This window comes from Gekko japonicus, unplaced genomic scaffold (assembly GCF_001447785.1).
Source record: "Gekko japonicus isolate JY-2015 unplaced genomic scaffold, Gekko_japonicus_V1.1 scaffold1634, whole genome shotgun sequence".
NCBI classification, from domain to species: domain Eukaryota; kingdom Metazoa; phylum Chordata; class Lepidosauria; order Squamata; family Gekkonidae; genus Gekko; species Gekko japonicus.
The window spans coordinates 80,572-99,993 of record NW_015173721.1 but is presented as its reverse complement, the minus strand read 5'-3'; the positions used below and the strand labels follow the sequence as shown (position 1 = coordinate 99,993).

At 48.9% G+C, this 19,422-nt stretch overlaps 1 protein-coding gene across 1 annotated transcript; it reads right to left on the bottom strand.

Annotated features, from left to right (window-relative positions):
- Positions 1 to 1,321: 1,321 nt before the first annotated feature.
- LOC107120634 (cocaine- and amphetamine-regulated transcript protein-like) lies at positions 1,322 to 10,626 on the bottom strand. The gene is made up of 4 exons (XM_015423367.1): positions 10,495 to 10,626; positions 7,116 to 7,202; positions 3,971 to 4,141; positions 1,322 to 1,493 (listed from the first exon to the last, which is right to left on the bottom strand). The coding sequence occupies exons 1-3, from the start codon at positions 10,624 to 10,626 to the stop codon at positions 4,034 to 4,036; spliced, it is 327 nt and encodes a 108-aa protein (XP_015278853.1). The 3' UTR covers positions 1,322 to 1,493; positions 3,971 to 4,033.
- Positions 10,627 to 19,422: the final 8,796 nt, after the last annotated feature.

Below are 19,422 nucleotides of genomic sequence, written 5' to 3'. Positions count from 1 at the left end.
AAAAATAGCCCTGACAGTCACTATCATCTACTCTGATTGGCTGCCATTGATTCTCCCGGGTCTCAGGTCAAGATCTTTGATATCACTTGATAGATTTTTTTGAAACTGGGGGTGCAGAAGTTTGAACGTAGGACCTTTCTCCCCTTGAAGCAGAATCCCTACCACTGAGCCACACCGCCATCAAAAAAAAAAAGCTGCCCTTCTCTCTTGGGTAGGGGTGAATGCTGCTACTCTACAGCTGCAGCAACAACAAAAGCCAGATCGGAGGGAAATTGTAACTTCATTTGACAGACTGCAGAGGATGTTGCTATGTACATTCCTGAGGCTGAGGCCTTCAGAGCATTCCCTGTCCTTTCCTGCTCCCCCCTTCCTCAATTTGAATATATCCCTATCTTCATTCCTTGATAAAGATTACTTAATGCCTCTTGGGCCAGTCACACACTCAGCCTAACCGACCTCACAGGGTTGGTGTGGGAATAAAATGAAGGAGAGGAGAATGATGTAGGAAGTTGGAAAATTCCTGGAGCTTTGGGGGTGGAGCCTGAGGAAGGGCGGGGTTTGGGGAGGGGAGGGACCTCAGCAGGGTATACGGCCGTAGTGTCCACCCTCCGGAGCAGCCATCTTCTCTAGAGGAACTGATCTGTTATCTGGAGATGACTTGTGATTCCAGGCGATCTCCAGGCCCCACGTGGAGGCTGGGAAGTCTAAGTCACTTGAGGTCCCCATGGGGTGAGAGGGGAGTTTACATGAAATAAACTCAGAGGTCGATTCGGGGGGGATCGCAGTTCCCCCGGGTGAGGTGCAGGGGGCGGGGCACATGACGAAGCCCCGCCCCTTCTTCCGGCCACCCCCTGCTTCCAGCCTCATTCTGTTGCAGAAGGAGGAAGAAGCAGGAGGGTAAGTTGGCGTCCTCCCCCTCTGCCTGGCCGAGGCCACTCCACGTGGCCTCTGCAAGGACTCCCAGCCCCATCCAGGAGCTTCCCCGAGGTAGCTGTGTTAGTCTGTTGCTGCAAAATAGTCCAAGAGTTCAAATAGCACCTTTAAGACTAACCTTTAAGACTAAGACTAACTGAGTGGTGGGTGTGGCCTTATGACACATTTCCGGTGATGTCAGGGGGTGTGGCATATGCTAATGAGTTATGCTGATGAGTTCCCCTAGCTCTTTTTCTACGAAACGACCCCTGAATAAACTGTCCCATTTGCCCATCCACAAATTCTTCAAGTCAGGGCCCTGGAGCCAAATCTTTTGTGCCACTTTTTGTGTGCGTGTGTTGAGGAGACAAGCTTTCGTGACAACCAGCACGAGACTCCCCAGCGCTAATCGGAAATTTTATTCTCCGTCTGCCCCACGGGCAAGACAGCCTACAGGAATTTGGTGGCCATTTTTCTAGGTTCAGCGGATGTAGAATCCCAATGTCATCAGAGGCACAGATCCACAAGGGGTGTTTCTGAAGAGTTTCCACTCCATCGGGGTGGGGGGGTGGGGGTTTAAGCTGAAAATACAAAAGGGAGAATGGTTAGATGTCTTCTGCCCAACATCTCATGGGTAAAAGCTGGCATGGGGTGGTGTTTTCTACACCCTGCTGCACTTTTTGCCCTGTGTTAGTCACCTGCTTTCCCCCTTTCCTCTTAGGATTTCTAACCACAGAGAAAGTTGCATGATCTTGTAGGCCCTCCTGAACTCAATTTGGGCAAGGGGTAAGGAGGACATACTACTGCCATTATGTACGGTATGAATTAAAAATACTTATCCTGCACCATAGCCCCAGGTGGCTCATCAATCACAATTTAAAACATACAGAACAAAATCCCAAATAACCCTTCCCCCCCTAAAAGATACTGCTTTGTGGCTATAGCTTTTAAGTAGTGACTAGAAATTGGCTTATCTGTACCCATTTGGGCCATCTGAAGCCGTTCCTGTACTGTGTTTTCCCCACTTGTATCTGAACTGGCATGTGTATTTCTTAGAACAGCTTTTACAACAGTGTGCGCCAGTTATCTTCTCCCCCCGGGGTGCTCATTCCCAAACCTGCTTTGCTCTGATCTCTGCGGGAAGAGCACACTCCAAGTACACACTGTACCATCTGAATAGGAAGGTACACATCTTCCAAGGTTCTTCTCACCTCACTGACATTTAGCTTCTGGGCGCTCTTGTGTCTACTGTTTTTCTTGCTTGGCCACCAGAGAGCTCTTTAAAAAAACCATTAAGTGCTCTAGCATTAGAACACATTACTGATGTTTAAAAAACCAAACACTAAGCGCTCCGGCAGGGGAAACAGCAGTTGGTGGAAGAAACTTCACAAAAAGCCCCTTTGTGGATGAGCCACTGCAAACACCTCTGCAGTTGCAGCCCCTGAACAAACACAGAATGGAGCTTCCTCCCTAGGTGGCAGCTGCCATTCTTCGCTTTCCATGGCCTCTTGGGAGGCACTTAGCTCATCATGTGTCCCAGACCAGGGAACTGCTCCTGAACTGAATTTTGCTCTTGCATCCATTTTGCAGCAAAAGGTGCCAACAGAGCACCTAAAAAGAACCCAGTAACCATCTCTCAGGAATACTTTTGGGTTCCTGTGCCAAATCTGCGGTCGGACTACATGACCTCTATGGTCCCTTCCAGTACTACATACTTCCTGTGCTACATTGATAGGTATTGCAAATGCATGAGGTTTAACAGCAATTTTGTTCATTCACGTTTAGCAAATCTCCTGGGTATATAATCTGTGTATTCTGAGCCAGGGGCAGGGGGCTCCTAACCAGTGTTCCCTCTAAGCTGAGTTAGTGTGAGCTAGCTCACAGTTTTTCAGCCTCCGGCTCACACATTTTTTGTCTTAGCTCAGGAAGGATGGCTCCAGAGCAAGCTAATTTATGCACTAGCCATATTGCTTGCTCACCACTTCAATGCCAGTAGCTCACAAAGTAGAATTTTTGCTCACAGGACCCCACAGCTTAACGGGAACATTGCAACCATCCTCTCACCCGCCCCTCGTAGAGTACGTTTATTGTATATGGCCATAGGCCTTTACAATCCATTTGCAATAAAATCAGAAATATACAAACACAATGTAAAATGTATACATCCCTAAAATCTAACAGTTTCAATCGGTCAGTTGTTTATGTGTTTTCTTACCAGATTTGCTCTGATCATCTTTGCTGCCAGAGCAAAACGTGCCATCCTACTAGATATAAAAGGGTCAGTGTCCAGTGTTCCCTCTAAGCTGAGTGAGTGTGAGCTAGCTCACAGTGTTTTAGACTCCAACTAGCAATCCAAAACAGTCCAGTGGAGCCTGAGCGGTGGGTGTTGCCTTCTGACACACTTCCGGTGATGTGAGGGGGTGTGGCATATGCAAATAAGTTATGCTAATGAGCTCCTGCACCTCTTTTTCTACTAAATGACCCCTGCTCACAAGACTCCACAGCTTAGAGGGAGCAGTGTCTAATAGCATATAAGCTAATTTAATGGAGTCAGATGAGAAATAAACACTAGATAAAATGTTGGCCAAGAACATTTTCCCTAGGCTCCAGATATAGAGGACAGTTTAAAACATAATGGGGAAGGTCCTCTATCAAACTTCCGCAGATACATATACGTTGATTCAGAGGTGTGTTTTTTTTGTAATGTCTAGCAAGCATCTCAGTGGGCACTAGTGTTTGGGCTTCCTTGGCCTATCGTAGACTCTGCATCCCTGGCGAACTGGGTGTTCATATGGCAGTCCTGGAGTTTCCCAGAAGGCAGTGGAACATTCCCTAAGGCTTGATGTTTTTCCTCTTGGGGCCATACCACCTGTTCTGTGGCTGGAATCCCAGCAGGTTTTTTAAAATTCCATTTTCAGGCACACGCAGGCTCCAAAGGCATGAGAATTGTTTTAAAAGGCTGAGGATTTAGCCACAGAACTCCCAGCACATCGCTAAGTTGGAGCAGAGGTGGGGGGGTGTGGACTGGAGGAAGTTTCTTAATGAAGCTTCTCCTCACCTGGGGCGGTGCATCAAGGTTCCATCCAAGATACAGGCCCTCACACGCCCCTTGCCGGTGTCCTCACAAGCACTTCAAGATGTACATGTTGCATGATGTTCGGCGGGGGCAATTGCAAAGTTTGCCGATGCGAGACCCTTTCCGCACTGCGCACGATTCACCTGCATCACACTGTAAGGAGGGAAAGGGTTACAGGTATACATTGAGAGAAGAGAGGAGATTGGATTTATACCCCACCCTTCACTACCCGAAGGAGTCTCAAAGCAGCTTACAAACTCCTTTCCCTTCCCCTCCCCACAACACCCTGTGGGGCTGAGAGAGCTCTTTCCAGAACTGCCCTTGAGAGAACAGCTGTAACAGAACTATGGCTTGCCCAAGGTCATCCAGCAGCTGCAAGTGGAAGAGTGGGGAATCAAACCCTGTTCTCCCAGATTAGAGTCCACGCACTTAACCACTACCCCAAACATTGGGGGCAAGGCCTCTTTCCCCCCACTACCAGATGCCCCATAGAAATGATCAAACCTCAAAGGGATGTGTTTGATTCTGTGATTCTCGTGATTTAGTTAAATTTGAGACAGGCTTGTGGGTGGAGCATCCCCAAGGCAGGCTGGACAGCCAGGCCATTCACCAGCATGGTGGCAGTCTTGGTACACTTTTGGAGCCCTTGTACTTCTTAAGGCGGGGTTTTAGTCCAGGGGTTCCCAAAGTGGTGCCATGGTGACTGCCATCACCTTTCTTGCCACCTAAGTGTTTCAGAAACTGGGTGGGGCCGGGTAAGATTTTTTTTGCCCTGCAGGGCTTCTTATTGGCTGTGCAAATGCAAAAAAAAAATGTATTGGCAGCAGCTGCCCGCCACAGCACAAGGATTTCCACTGTGTGACTGGAAGTAAGATGCCTGTATGCTGGAAAATACGTTTAAGCCAGAACAAATTCAGAAATTGTGAAAATCATATATGATATTATAAAGAATAAATTTAAAGTAATAAAGTGCCTGTGTACAAAAAGTCAATGTGGTTAATACTTCTATGACTACGACATTTATATGCTGTCCCAATCATTGGCATATGAAGTTCTTCATAGAAAATTTAGAAAAGTCCGTTACAACCATCACTAATACTGTATGGTCAGTCCTAGAATAAAGTAGAAATACATGAAGTCCACAAATGCAAGAACTCTTGAAATAAGATTATTCTTCTGTTTGGACTTCCTTGCGAGGAGCCCAGGCAAGCCGGCCCTTAGACAGACCAGGGAAGACAGGGGGAGGTATTTAAATGCTTCCCCAAGCCTTCCGGGGGCCCCTGGCCCGCCCGCCTCGGAGTCACTAGGAAGGGGTCCGCTCTCCAGGCCTTTCCTCTGTAGCCACACACGCTGAGGTTTTAGCTGTAGTGGGCGTGGCCAACTCTGAAGCCAGACGGACCTCCGTTCCTGTACGTTCCTGCTCCAAAATAGCCCTGGTTCCCTCTAAGCTGAGTCAGTGTGAGCCAGCTCACAGTTTTTTAGCCTCCGGCTCACACATTTTTATCCTAGCTCAGGAAATATGGCTCCAGAGCAAAGTAATTTAGGCAGTAGCCAAATCGCTCGCTCACCCCTTGAATGCCAGGAGCTCGCAAAGTAGAATTTTTGCTCGCAAGGCTCCACAGCTTAGAGGGAAACCGAGTGAGCACCTTTGCGTGAGGGAGATGAACATGACCAAACTACCCCATTCCATATTAGAGACGTGTGGTCTCTCTCACCTTCCTTTTGGAAATTCTAGGAGAGGAACTTGCTGCCTAAACTGCTCCTACCATCTGATACCTCTCCCTGATGAATCACTGTCCCCTTGGGGCTGGCTTACTAAATGTAGCAACATCTCTCCTTTCCTTTCCTCCCACCCCGTAATTGCCTATCATTATAGGATGGTTCATTATAGTACGGCTCAATGTGTTCTAAATTACAATCCTGTACTTAAATACTTAGAAAATAATTGAACTTGGTATGACTTAACTTCTGAATAAACATGCACGGGGTTTTACTGTAAGGCTACGTGTCAGCAGCAGACCAGCCACAGCCTGCTGACAAGGGGGGGTGGGGCCCACAAGAGCAGGCAAGGCATTGAACAGAGGCAAGAGAACCGCTGGGGGCTGGACTGACGGCAGGGGGCAAGAAGAAGAAAGGGGGAGAGGGGACGGCCATGTGGAAGGAGGAGAAAACCAGCCTTGGAAGAAGAGATGCCAGCAGAGTTCAGAGAGGGACAGAGACGGCAAAGCTAAGGACGTAGGCACTGGGGAAGTGCCTCTCTCCAGCATCAAGGAGAGACTACTAAGCAGCCAGGAGGAGTGTGGCCCACCCAAAACAGCCGACAGGACAGGGCCGGCTCACCCACTAGGCGAACTAGGCATTCGCCTAGAGTGCCGGGGGGGCAAGAAGAAGAAAGGGGGAGAGGGGACGGCCATGTGGAAGGAGGAGAAAACCAGCCTTGGAAGAAGAGATGCCGGCAGAGTTCAGAGAGGGACAGAGACAGCAAAGCTAAGGACGTAGGCACTGGGGAAGAGCCTCTCTCCAGCGTCAAGGAGAGACTACTAAGGAGCCAGGAGGGGTGTGGCCCACCCAAAACAGCCGCCAGGCAAGCCGACGACGGGAATGTTCACGTGTTCTCTCTAAGCTGAGTTAGTGTGAGCTAGCTCAGTTTTTTGCCTTAGCTCAGGAAGGAGGGCTCCAGAGCAAACTGATTGATGCCGCAGCCAAATCGCTCGCTCACAACTTTAACGCCAGTAGCTCACAGAGTAGAATTTTTGCTCACAAGACTCCACAGCTTAGAGGGAGCACTGCTTGTGATGACCCTTGTAGCTGGATGCTGTAGGGACTTCCAGCAAATCCTCCGGGGCCGAAGCCATTGATCTCTTACATTATGATCTGCATGGTGGGTAACCCACAATAATTCTATTGATTAAAAGAAAACTACGGCTCCTCTTGGAGTAAATGGGTTGTGGAGCTGCAGCAGTCATCAAGCCCGCTCTGGGTGGGGAAATGCCTGGAAGTTTGAGGGGTAGAGCCTGGGGAGGGGCTCATAGACTAGAGTCCATCCTGCAAAGCCGCCGTATTAGGGACAGCCCTAAATGAACCACAGAAAGCCAAAGCGGACCCCTGCCCACTCCATGCTGCTTACCGAAGGCACCCACCCTAACTTCTTTTCAAGCGGTGGCAGCAGCCGGCTGCTCCTCAGCTTCTCCAAGACCTCCTGCAGTGCTTCCATCTGCAGCTCAAATGAGAGTAAGTACGCTTAGGGAGAGCAAACCACTGTTAGCCAAAAAAAAAAAAAGTTACAAGTCACAAGGCAGAGACGGCATTGTGGGATCTCCCCCATGTGGTGACCATAGGTACTGCAAGAATAGCAGAAGGGAACAGTTCTAATTTTAGGTCATTATGAATTTGTGCAGTTTAGTACAGAAATTGGTCCAGCTCGTAATGGTTGGCTACATTATGAGTCAAGCACCATTTCCTGTGCAACATTCTTCAACTCAGAATGATAAACAAGATTCTGCACATGCTCAGTTAAGCATTCAGCCAACTATGTACACACAGGCTCAAGATATTCTAGAACAGGGGTGTCGAACTCATTTGTTATGAGGGCCGGATCTGACATAAATGAGACCTTGTTGGGCTGGGCCATGTGTGTCATAAAATGTAATGCCAGGTAGTGGAGATATAAACTTTATAAAGGACACAAACACAAAGGTTTTTTTTTAACTTAAAATAAAAGCATGCTTAAAACATTAGCACTCTTGCAATATTTTGTTTATTTAACAGTGTTTGATAACTGACACCTCTTGCTCTGAATTACTGCATCAAAATGTCTGTGTTATTGCAATCTTGAATATGCTGTTCAGGTGTGTATCTGTAAGCTGCAAACCTACGATGAGGCAGCAGCAGCAGAACTGTAAGAAGAAGCAGAAGACAGCCAGTTCCACTGCGGGCCTGAGAGAAACCCTCCGGGGGCCTGATCCAGCCCCCGGGCAGCATGTTTGACACCCCTGTTCTAGAATATTAACCTCAAATACTCCCTGACTGCTTTGAAACAGGAACATGCACAGGCAGCTGGTTTTGGGGACTCCATGATTAAGTGTCTTCCTAATTGCAATTAAATTAGACATTTGGTCAGTTTCTCAAGTAAATTCTTGACGATCGCTGTCAGATTGTGACTTTCCCTTCTGCCCAAGCAGTCTTCAATTTGGTCAATGTGAGACAATCAATTATTTCAGTGTTTCTTGCAAAAGATTTATCCCACCCTAAGAGGTCAAACTGAATGGGTCACCGGATTCAAAAAAATTTCAAAAGACTCAAATTTCTGTACAGGCAGTAGTGGCAGTGAGAATCTAAATAAACAGCAGCTTTGTCATGTCTTAAATGAGTCAAGTAATCTTTTTCAAAGATGGGCAGAATATTAAACACAATTGAGAAAGAGCTGTCATTCTACAGATGAAAGACCTTAGAGGTACTGAACAGGAAATTAAATTATAGAATAAGAGCCTGGTTTGCATATGAGAACACTTTGGTGAATCATGCCCTTGAGTCTTAGTAACAACAAAACAATATGAATAGCCCAGTTTCAGCACAGTGATGTGTTTCCTTAGGGGTTTTGTCCACTGAATACCCCTGCCTCCGTGGTGTGGAATTATCATCTAAAACTGTCTACTCTTCAGGAGTTTGCAGCACACATCTGTGGGCAACTGTGCTAAACTCAGTGACAGCATACAGTTGGTACACATGCCAGAGTTTGTGGTTACAGTACAAACGTCCAGCACTTTCATGCTGAAATAAATATAGCGTCAGAGCAGAAAGCAGGGAACAGCATCTACCAGCACAACAAAGGCGAAAGGAGAGGAGCCAGAATCAAGCAAGGCATTATTGGCCAACAGTGCCCACAATCCAGCCAAAGAGAAAGAAGAAGAAGAGTAGATTTTTATACTCCTGTTTTCTCTACCTTAAGGAGTGGCTTTCAATCGCCTTCCCTTTTTTCTCCCCACAACGGGCACCTTGTGAGGTAAGTGGGGCTGAGAGAGTTCTGAGAGAAACTGTGACTGGCCCAAGGTCACCCAGCAGACTTCATGTGGAGGAGCGGCGGAATCAAACACCACTTCTCCAGAGCAGAGTCCGCCACTCTTAACCAATACACTACACTGGCTTAACCAAAAGGCACCTTGTGAGATCGGTGGAGCTAAGAGACTTCTAAGAGGAGTGTGACTGGCCCGAGGTCATTGAGCAGGCTTCCTGGGGAGGAGGGGGATTCTACAGATTAGGGTCCGCCACTCTTAACCACTACACCATGCTGAGATTTCTTCCACTGAAAACGACAGGATTCCAAGTGGCTAGATTATACCCCAGACGTTTTGTCAAGCAAACTACTTCCAAGATAATTACTGTATTTAAGCAGTTAAACTCCCTCCCCACCAAGTCTACAAACCAAGCTTAAAAACAGTTAGAAAAACCAGGTGAAAGAGAGGACAACCAAGCTACAACTGAACTGGTAACATTGACCATTCAAATTGCATTTCAGTGTTTAGCATGGTACCACTACATTGTCTTGTTATAATGATTTACTTAATCTCACCAGCCTAGTTTGGGACAGAGGCCTTACTTGTTCTGGGGCCTTCTTGAATCATACCCCATTCTCCTAAATAATTGCCCCTGGGAGAATAAGATGATTTGAACTGGGTGCTAAAAAGAAAGCCACATAAACCTAATATCCCACCGTTTCCCAAAGAAGCACAGAGTAACAGATGGGGGGGAGGTTCTCCCTATTTTCCCTCAAAAGAAGAAGAGGAGGAAGAGATTGGATGTATACCCACTACCCGAAGGAGTCTCAGAGCGGCTTACAATCTCCTTTCCCTTCCCTCTCCCCACAACAGACACCTCGTGAGGTAGGTGAGAGAGCTCTTTCGAGAACTGCTCCTGAAAGAACAGCTCTGAGAGAACTTGTGACTGACCCAAGGTCACACCAGCAACTGCATATGGAGGAGTGGGGAATCAAACCCAGTTCTCCCAGATTAGAGTCCACAGTCCTAACCACTACACCAAACTGGCTCTTGAGGTCAGTTAAGCCAAGGGGGAGTTGACCAAGCAAGATCACTCAATGAGCTTCACAGCTGATGGAACTTGAACCTGGGTCTCTACAGCTTCTAGTTCATCATGGTTTGAAACAATCTCCTGCTCTCTCCACCAAAGAAAGAAAGAACTGCCCAGTCCTGCATCTCAGCAGAGAAGCCTCTCCACCAATTTAGGAACAGTGGCGAGGATCCCCAAGGGCTCCAGTGTAGAACAGAACCCAAATGTGACATGCTCAAATTTATTACAGACATTATATTATTAGATATTCATTATAAGCGTTAGGAAAGAAAGGGGGGGAGCAGGCCTTGCCTACAGGCTTGCAAACAAAAACTAAAACCAGATAACACAAAGACATCTTGCAAAACAAGCATCAGACAGCAACACTGAGAAATCTGGGCCCAAGACGCTTCCCTTCCATTTCCTCTTCCCACCTCGTTTACCATTTCTTTCTCCTCCTGGCTTTCATCAGCTCCATCCCCCGTGCCCCTGATCTCTGTCGACTCCTCGCAAGCCCCCAGGAGTAAGAGAAGAGAGCACCCAAAGCAGAGGATATAGAGCCTGGAGCTAGCCATGGTGCTGAACTCCGAAGTCAAAGACGAGGACAGACTTCCGCTCCTCACCTAAGGCTTCCTCTGATGGATGAGGAGAGTGGGGGCTTTATATCAGTTTGCCCTTAGCGCTTTGTGCCTCTTTGGCAACACCGATTGGTGGAAGCCGTTGCGTCCATCGGTGTGCGGTCACAATTTTAGTTATTCCAGTTGGCATGAAGGGCGGGTGGTCTGGAGAAAGGGGGAGCGGTCCTAAGCTGCTGTCTGGAAACATCATCCCATCATTATTTATGGCGCCGTGCTTCTGCCACAGGGGATAACCCTCTCCTTCCATTTGTGATGAATTTCTCAAGGACTTTATTGACAAAGAGCAGAAACAGGCGATATCTATTTCCCGCAGCGAGAATGTAGGATTTTTGGGGCCCCATCTCCATCCTCCCCAAGGACATTTTAGAAATAGCTTTAATTGGATTGCATCTCTTTCTGGTGTCACTGCTGGAGAATTCGTGTGACCCAATATTCTAAAGTAAATACCCTTTGGCAGAAATTAAAGCTGAAAGTCCACAGACAAAGGGGATCGGGGTAGTGAGGCTGTTCGGCCTCCCACCACCCTGGTGTCCAATTTGTATCTCATTACAGAGGGGTAGCCCTGCTGTGTCTGCTACTGGGGGAAAAGAAATAAGGAAAGATCTCATGTTGCCGGATGAAAATTAACAGGTTCATTGTGGCAGAAACTTGGGAGGGATGGAGCCCACCCCACCTGGTGCAAGAAGTAGGTCGTTGACAGGCAGATATATAGGGTCGGAGCGAAGTGGGTCAAAAGGCCATGGGAAGCAAGTGGTCCAGCCCGCAACATCTCTCTGCAAAGATCAAATGTACGCAAAGTAAACACAGTGACCACCATGGCACCGACTGACTTGTGTGGAATTTGCCATTCTTTACAAAACTTCAGAGGGGGATTCCAGCATGAAACTTCTCAATTAGACATCCTAAGGAAGCGCGACAGGATCTCATTAGGCCTCAACAAAGGCAATGGATTTCTATTGCAATAGACTAGCGGGATTAAATTAGCACAGCATGTCCCAGAAGATAGTGGCATCCCACTTTAATGCCAATAGCTCACAAAGTAGAATTTTTGCTCACAAGACTCCACAGCTTAGAGGGAACATTGGTGACTACCATGGCACCGATTGACTTGTGTGGAATTTGCCATTCTTTACAACACTTCAGAGGGGGATTCCAGCACGAAACTTCTCAATTAGACATCCTAAGGAAGCGCGACGGGATCTCATTAGGCCTCAACAAAAGCAATGGATTTCTACTGCAATAGACTAGCGGAATTAAATTAGCATAGCATGCTCAGAAGATAGTGGCATCCTTCCTATGACTGATGGTTACTGGGTAGGATGCCCTGGCCTCGATAGCCCAGCCTAGCCCCATCTCAGACGCTAAGCAGGGTCAGCCCTGGTTAGTATTTGGATGGGAGACCCCGCCAAGTAACTCCAGGGCTGCTACGCAGAGGCAGGCAACGGACAAACCACCTCTGTTCATCTCTTGCCTTGAAAACCCTGCAGGGCTGACATAAGTCAATTGGGACCAGAAGGCACTTTACACATGCATTGGGTAGGATCCCATCAGTCTGGTCCATGAGCAATGGTGTTTCCCTGTGGTGCAAAAAACCCCTTCCCCTGATACTACCAGAATAGATCCATGGGGTCCAGCCCCATGTGAGTATACACAATTGAACTTTGCACACAAATATCACATGAAGATATGAAGTGGCTATAGATCAGGCCATTGCACACAAATATCACATGAAGATTTGCACACATGAAGATTTGCACACAAATATCACATGAGGATATAAAGCGGCTATAGATCAGGCCCATTGGCCCATCAAACTCAGCCTTACCTGCTCCAATTAACAGCAACTGTCCAGGGTTTTCCCCAGACAGGTTCATAGGGGAGAGGTGAGTAAACAGAACCTCCATATTCAGAAGTACTAGCCCCCTGAAACCACTACTAGGAGGCTTCCAGGGAGAGCCTTGGCCTTTTTGTGTGCCCTCCAGGGCCACTTTGTGAAACAGGATGCTGGACTAGATCGACCACTGGTCTGACCCTGCAGGGCTCTTCTTATGTTCTTATGTTCCAGGGGAACAACTAGGGATTGATCTATACCCTTCTGCATGCAAAGCAGAGTTTCTGGTCAACAGGGCAACTAGAAAGAAACATTTCTCACCCTGTCCTATTACTATAAATAATACAAAATACACTCCTCCTTATGACTGAAAAATCAGGAGGAAATGCCCTGACCTGCTTGGCCCAGCCACAAGCTCCAAGTTCACAGATCTCAAAAGCTAAGCAGGGTCGACTGTGGCAAGTACTTGGATGGGAGACCTCCTTGGAATACCAGAGGCAGGAGGCGGGGGCAGGCTTTATTCAGCCACCTCTCTGAATATCCTCCAGGCCCTCGGTAGGGGTCAGTCACCAGAGGTCACCATGTCTTCCAAGTGCACTCACACCCACACATATTTTTTTTAAAAAACGGAGAAAATTAACATGACCCCCCCCCCTTGAGCTGCGGTGGCTCAAGTGGTTAAGACGCTGAACTGTAGGCTGTGGAAGGTCAGTAGTTCAGCAGTTCGAGACCCGGGTGCCGCATGACGGAGTGAGGTCCCATCTCTAGTTCCAGCTCCTGCCAACCTAGCAGTTCGAAAGCAAGAAATTGCAAGTAGATAAATAGGTACCACTTCGGTGGGAAGGTAACAGCGTTCTGTGTGCCTTGGTGTTTAGTCATGCCGGCCACATGACCACGGAAATGTCTTCGGACAGCGCTGGCTCTTCGGCTTTGAAACGGAGATGAGCACCGCAACCCTAGAGTCGGATTCGACTGGCTTTCGAGCAAGGGAACCTTTACCTTTACCTTTTACCCCGATTTATAATTATATTTATTTATATTTATGCCCCACCTTTTCCATGTGGCTCGAGGCCGCTGACAATTCTAACCACAACTAAAAAGCAGCAACTAGAAGTCCGTCACTGGTGCACGCAAGGAGAGAGACGGTTCCTCAGATATGCAGGTCCTAGGCCGTGAAAAGCTTTAAAGGTTATAACCGGCACTTTGAACTGAACTCAGACGCAAACTGGCAACCAACGCAGCTGTTTCTAAAAGAGGCGTGATCCGGATAGTCTGGCCGCCAAAATCTGAACCAGCTGTCAAGTCGCAGCTGACTCATGGTGACCCCAGCAAGGGGCTTTCAAGGCAAGTGAGAAGCAGAGGTGGTTAGCCAGGACCTTCCTCTGCAGTTTTCCTTGGAGGTCTCCCACCCAGGTACTAAGCACGGCTAACCCTGCTTAACTTCCGAGATCGGGCTGTACCATGCCACCTTTCCTCCCAGTAGTACAGTAAAGGTAAAGGTTCCCTTGCTCGAAAGCCAGTCGAATCCGACTCTAGGGTTGCGGTGCTCATCTCCGTTTCAAAGCCGAAGAGCCAGCGCTGTCCGAAGACGTTTCCGTGGTCATGTGGCCGGCATGACTAAACACCAAGGCGCCACGGAACGCTGTTACCTTCCCACCGAAGTGGTACCTATTTATCTACTTGCAATTTCTTGCTTTCGAACTGCTAGGTTGGCAGGAGCTGGAACTAGAGACGGGAGCTCACGCCGTCTTGCGGCACCCGGGGCTCGAACTGCTGAACTACTGACCTTCCACAGCTTGCAGTTCAGCGTCTTAACCACTTGAGCCACCGCAGCTCCATAGTAGTACAGTACCAATTGACATTTCAGTGGCTGTCACGAGGCCTATGCAAACTTGGGAACCCTGGAGAAAGTTTCTGTCTTTTATTCCTCAGTAGAGGGGGGGAAAGAATTATGCCGAGTGACTCTCTGATAGTTACAGGGGGTGTGTGGGGGGGGGAGAGAAACTATCCAATTTGTTTTGAATCAAAGGAGTTATGATGTGATGGATGAATGCCAGAAGGAGGCCCTGCGCAATCTGTCACAGTCCTGCACTGAAAAGCACCTGCTCCTAGCGCATTAAAGCTCAACATGGCATCTGGCCAGGTGACGAGTGGGTCTGAATCTCAAAAAGACTACAGCACAATTGTCGATACACTTCAGGGGTTGTCCAGGCTGGAGTCTGGATGACGGCAGCTCCTTGGGTCCCCGCAGGCCCCTTGGGAACTTAGCTCCCTGAGCTGCAATGCCCATTCAAGCACACGCAGGTAAGCATAGATCAGAAACCTTATTTCAGAGGATTTCCTCAATCTGAAGGCTTCATCCGGGCTGAGATGGATGGGGACAGCGCCAAAAATTATGGCTGTCCACTCCTGCAGGGCTGCTTCCATATTCAAAAGGCAGCACATCTCATGAGCAGCAGCAGAGGGGACAGGAGGCACTGTCGAGTCGGAAACTCCCTGGCACAACAGCTACAATGCCCGAAGGAAGCCCAAAATTCCATCGCCAAAAGGCAGTGTGCCAATTAGTACTGCTGGGCTTTTCAGAACCTACTGCTCCACTTTCAATCACCCGGTTTCCAAAGACCACACAGGCCATCTAGTCCCACCCCCTGCTCGAGGCAGGATCAGCCTAGAGCAGGGATGGCAAACCTTTTAGAGACCGAGTGCCCAAATTGCGACCCAAATCCCACTTATTTATCACAAAGTGCCAACACGGCAATTTAACCTGAATACTGAGGTTTTACGTTAGAAAAAGCAACTCATGCATTAATTTAAGATGATCCAAACAAAGTAAGGAAAGCAATCCCAAATGCTTTCATTTACTTAAAATTATTTGGCAGAGAATTCGACACTTTAATGATGGTCTGGGCCTGGCTGGGGCGATGGCACGAGTGCCCACAGAGAGGGCTCTGAGTGCCACCTCTGGCACCCGTGCCATAGGTTCGCCACCACTGGCCTACAGCATCCCTGATAAGTGTTCGTCCAACTGCTGCTTGAAGACGGCCAGTCTTTTTGAATTCTTTCCAAAGAATTCAGAGCGTTTTGGGCAAGGAGGTCAGGAGGAAGGCTCCATTCACCACTCCCTGATCTCAAATCTATTCTAGCTTTTAAAACGTAGCATTTGGATACACTTCCCATTCCCGCCTACAAAATATAAAACAGAAACCCGGCAAGTTCTCTTTGTTGGTCCTCCAAAGCATCTGGCTGTCCACTGTGTTAAACAGAGTGCTGGACCTAGTTGGCCTGCTGGTCTGATCCATCAGGGCTCTTCTCCCATTCACTAGGAGACTAAAGTATATAAGAATAAAACAGCAGCAACACGGTAAACCCTCAAAACCTCTTTCCCTCTTCCTTCCCAAATGCTCGACCCGATAAAATTATTTGAGCTTACTTGAAGGGAAGGAGAAGGGGGCTGAGCAACTGGCCGTAAGGTGGGGATTCCACAGGTGGGGCACCAAGACTGAGAAGGCCCTGTCCTTGGACACCCTGACTCCTAGCTTCCAATGGAGGGAACACCCAGAGCAGGCTTCTGATCAGAAAACAGGCAAATCCATGCTGGAGAAAGTGGTTCTTTAAAAAGAAATTACTGCCATTCCAGTCTGCCCTCCCCTTAGAAACCTTTTAACTTAAAATTAAACCTTGCAATTGTTAGTCCAGGCTGGAAATCCACACCTGACCCTGTTTTCTCTAACGGAATGAGGAAAGGAGCCCACCAATGAGATGGGTTTAAAGGGATGGGCCTCCAACCAGCTGTGGCTCAGGGGTAGAGCATCTGCTTGGCATGCACAAAGTCCCAGGTTAAAATCCCTGGCATCTCCAGCAAGACTGCTTGGCCTGTTAGGGGGGCAGATGTTGTGAATGTCCTCCGCCTGAGACCCCGGAAAGCCGCTGCCAGTCTGAGTAGACAATATTGACCTTGGTAGACCGAGGGTCTCGATTCGGTATAAGGCAGCTTCACGTGTTCCCTAAGGAACAGCATCTGGATGGATGAGAAATGAAAGAGGGACGGGGAAGTAGGGTAAAGCACCCTCTTCCCCCCCCCCCTTTGGGTATGGCCAGCTAATTAACTATTTCGGTGCTCACAGCAAACCTGTAGCCGGTGCTTCCTGGGTGCAGTCGGGATTCCAAAGAGCAGTTTAATTCCTGCGTGGAAATGATGACAACTTTGCAGAAAAGCTGAGAACAGCCTGAGCGAAGGAGTCACATCCAGAGGAAACGTGAGCGCCGACGTGGTGTAGGGGTTGGAGGGCCAGACTGGGATCTGGGAAACCCAGGCTCACATTCCCACTTGGAAGCTTGCTGGGTGACCTTCGACCAAACCAACTCACAAGGCTGTTGCGAGGAGGAGGAGGAGGAGAAGAGATTGGCTGTATACCCCGCCCTTCACTTGGGAGTCTCAGAGCGGCTTACAAACTCCTTTCCCTTCCCCTCCCCACAACAGATACCCTGTGAGGTACATGGGGCTGCGAGAGCTCTGCCCTTGAGAGAACAGCTCTTATCAGAACTATGGCTTGCCCGAGGTCATCCAGCAGCTGCAAGTGGAGGAGTGGGGAATCAAAGTCCACACACTTAACCACTACACCAAACTGGAAGAAACAAGCTGCTTTGGATCTTCATAAGAACATAAGAAGAGCCCTGCTGGATCAGAGCAGTGGTCCATCTAGTGATCCCTGCTGGTCAGAGCAGTGGTCCATCTAGTCCAGCATCATGTCTCACACAGTGGCCAACCAGTTACTCTGGAAGGCCAACAACAGGGCACAGAGGCTGAGGTTTTCCCCAATGTTGCCTCCTGGCCCTTGGATTCGGAGGCTGACTGCCTCTGAACATGGGAGGTCTGACTGGGGAAGGCAGGGTATGTGTGCATAAATGAGGAAGCAAAGCAGCTGCACCCCTCCCTCGGGCCAAGAACACTGCTGGCCTTTCTATGAGGACTAGAAACTTGTTATTCTCAGGAACATCATCTGATATTCTCAAGAAGAGTGGGGTCCACAGAGAATCTTCCCCCCACATCAGAGAAGAAGAAGAGTTGGATTTATACCCCACCCATTTTACAATCTCCTTTCCCTTCCCCTCCCCACAACAGACACCCTGTGAGGTAGGTGGGGCTGAGAGAACTGCTCTTGAGAAAACAGCTCTGAGAGAACTGTGACTGACCCAAAGTCACCCAGCTGGCTGCATGTGGTGGAGTGGGGAATCAAACCTGGTTCTCCAGATTAGAGTCCACCGCTCTTAACCACTACACCACACTGGCTCTCCAACTGCCCGAAAAGGTTTGCTTCTGCAGGTGCTTATAACTGGTTGCCACCCTGCAAGAAGCCTCTAATTTCGGAACCGCCACTGAGGAGACGAGCAGGACGCGGCCTCTTCCGAAGCAAACAGAAGCTTTCCCCTTTTCTCTGTTCCGGGACTGGAGAAAGCCAAGCCACAGCCGTCCCCAGAGGGTCTGACTCACTGTTTGCAGTTACTCTGTTGAGCCAGGAGATTAAAAGGAAATAGGATCATGGGGTGGCATGGGGGTGGGGGGGGGAGACCACAGCCCCTTCTCAGCAGAGACATCACACAGGAGTTGCCAAATTGGACAAAAGTTTTTATTTGTGGGGGGGGAAAGAACAATAAATGTGGTTTCAGATTTTTTTTAAAGAGCCATCTTTGGAGAGAGAGAGAAAATGTGACAAGCATCCGGTACAGATGGGGAAGGCAGTGGGGTCCCTCCACGGGGTCTCACCTCCAAGGTTCGGGGCTGGCGGTGACCGGACTCAGAGGGCAGATGTCCCAGGCAGAGGCAAGAGTTCCGTCTGGGCTGGGATCCGCACCAGAGGAGGAGGCCAAAGCAGACAGGAGGAAAGTCTGGAGAGAAAGGAGAGACCATTCAGGCCGTTATTACGGCTCGTGAACCCCAAAGGGACAGTATTATAAGGGATAATATTGTAGTCTATTGCAATGCAATCTACTGAAATTTTTTTACAGTCATCCCTGATAAGCTGCATTGAGACCTTTACAAGAGAAGAGGAGACTGGGTTTATACCCGCCCTTCACTACCCAAAGGAGTCTCAGATCGGCTCACAATCTCCTTCCCCTTCCCCTCCCCACAACAGGCACCCTGTGAGGGAGGTGGGGCTGAGAGAGCTCTCTCGAGGACTGCTCCTGAGAAAACAGCTCTGAAAGAACTTGCGAGTGACCCAAGGTCACACCAGCAGCTGCATGTGGAGAAGTGGGGAATCAAACCCGGTTCTCCCAGGTTAGAGTCCGCCCTCCTAACCCCTACGCCAAAGACATTTCTGAGCCTGATACCCTGGACAGCTTCTGCCTGCCAGGCTCCGATGGGACCAAAGCGTGAATCTGGTTCAAGGCCACTTCATGAGCAAAAACCCCCAGCTCTGGTCTCCGGTCTTTCACTGCAGGGGCCACAGCTCCATGGCAGAAAACCGGCTCTTTATGCAGAAGATCCTGGGTTCAAATCCTAGGCACCTTCCAGTAAAGGATCTCAGGGTGCAGCAAAAAGCCTCTCTCTGCCAGGCCCCTCGGAAAGCCACTGTGAATCAGAGCTGGGAATATGGCAATAAGCAGACCAAAGTTCCGATTCGGAATTATTCATTTTATGTACTTCCTTTATACCCCACCTTCCCCCTCAACAGGGATCCAAAGCAGCTTGCATTGTTCTCCCTTCCTCCATTTTACCCTACCAAAAGCCAACATCGATATCACATCCGTACAAGCAGGGGTCATTTCCTGCAGGAGTGCCCAGGAGCGGAACTCCGGCAGTAAAGAGGCCAGGGGGCGGGCACATGCAACAAGCCCCACCCCCTGCTCCCAGCAGCCCTCAGTCAGAGCAAGCAGCAGCCAGGTAAGTTGCAGAGCCCCCC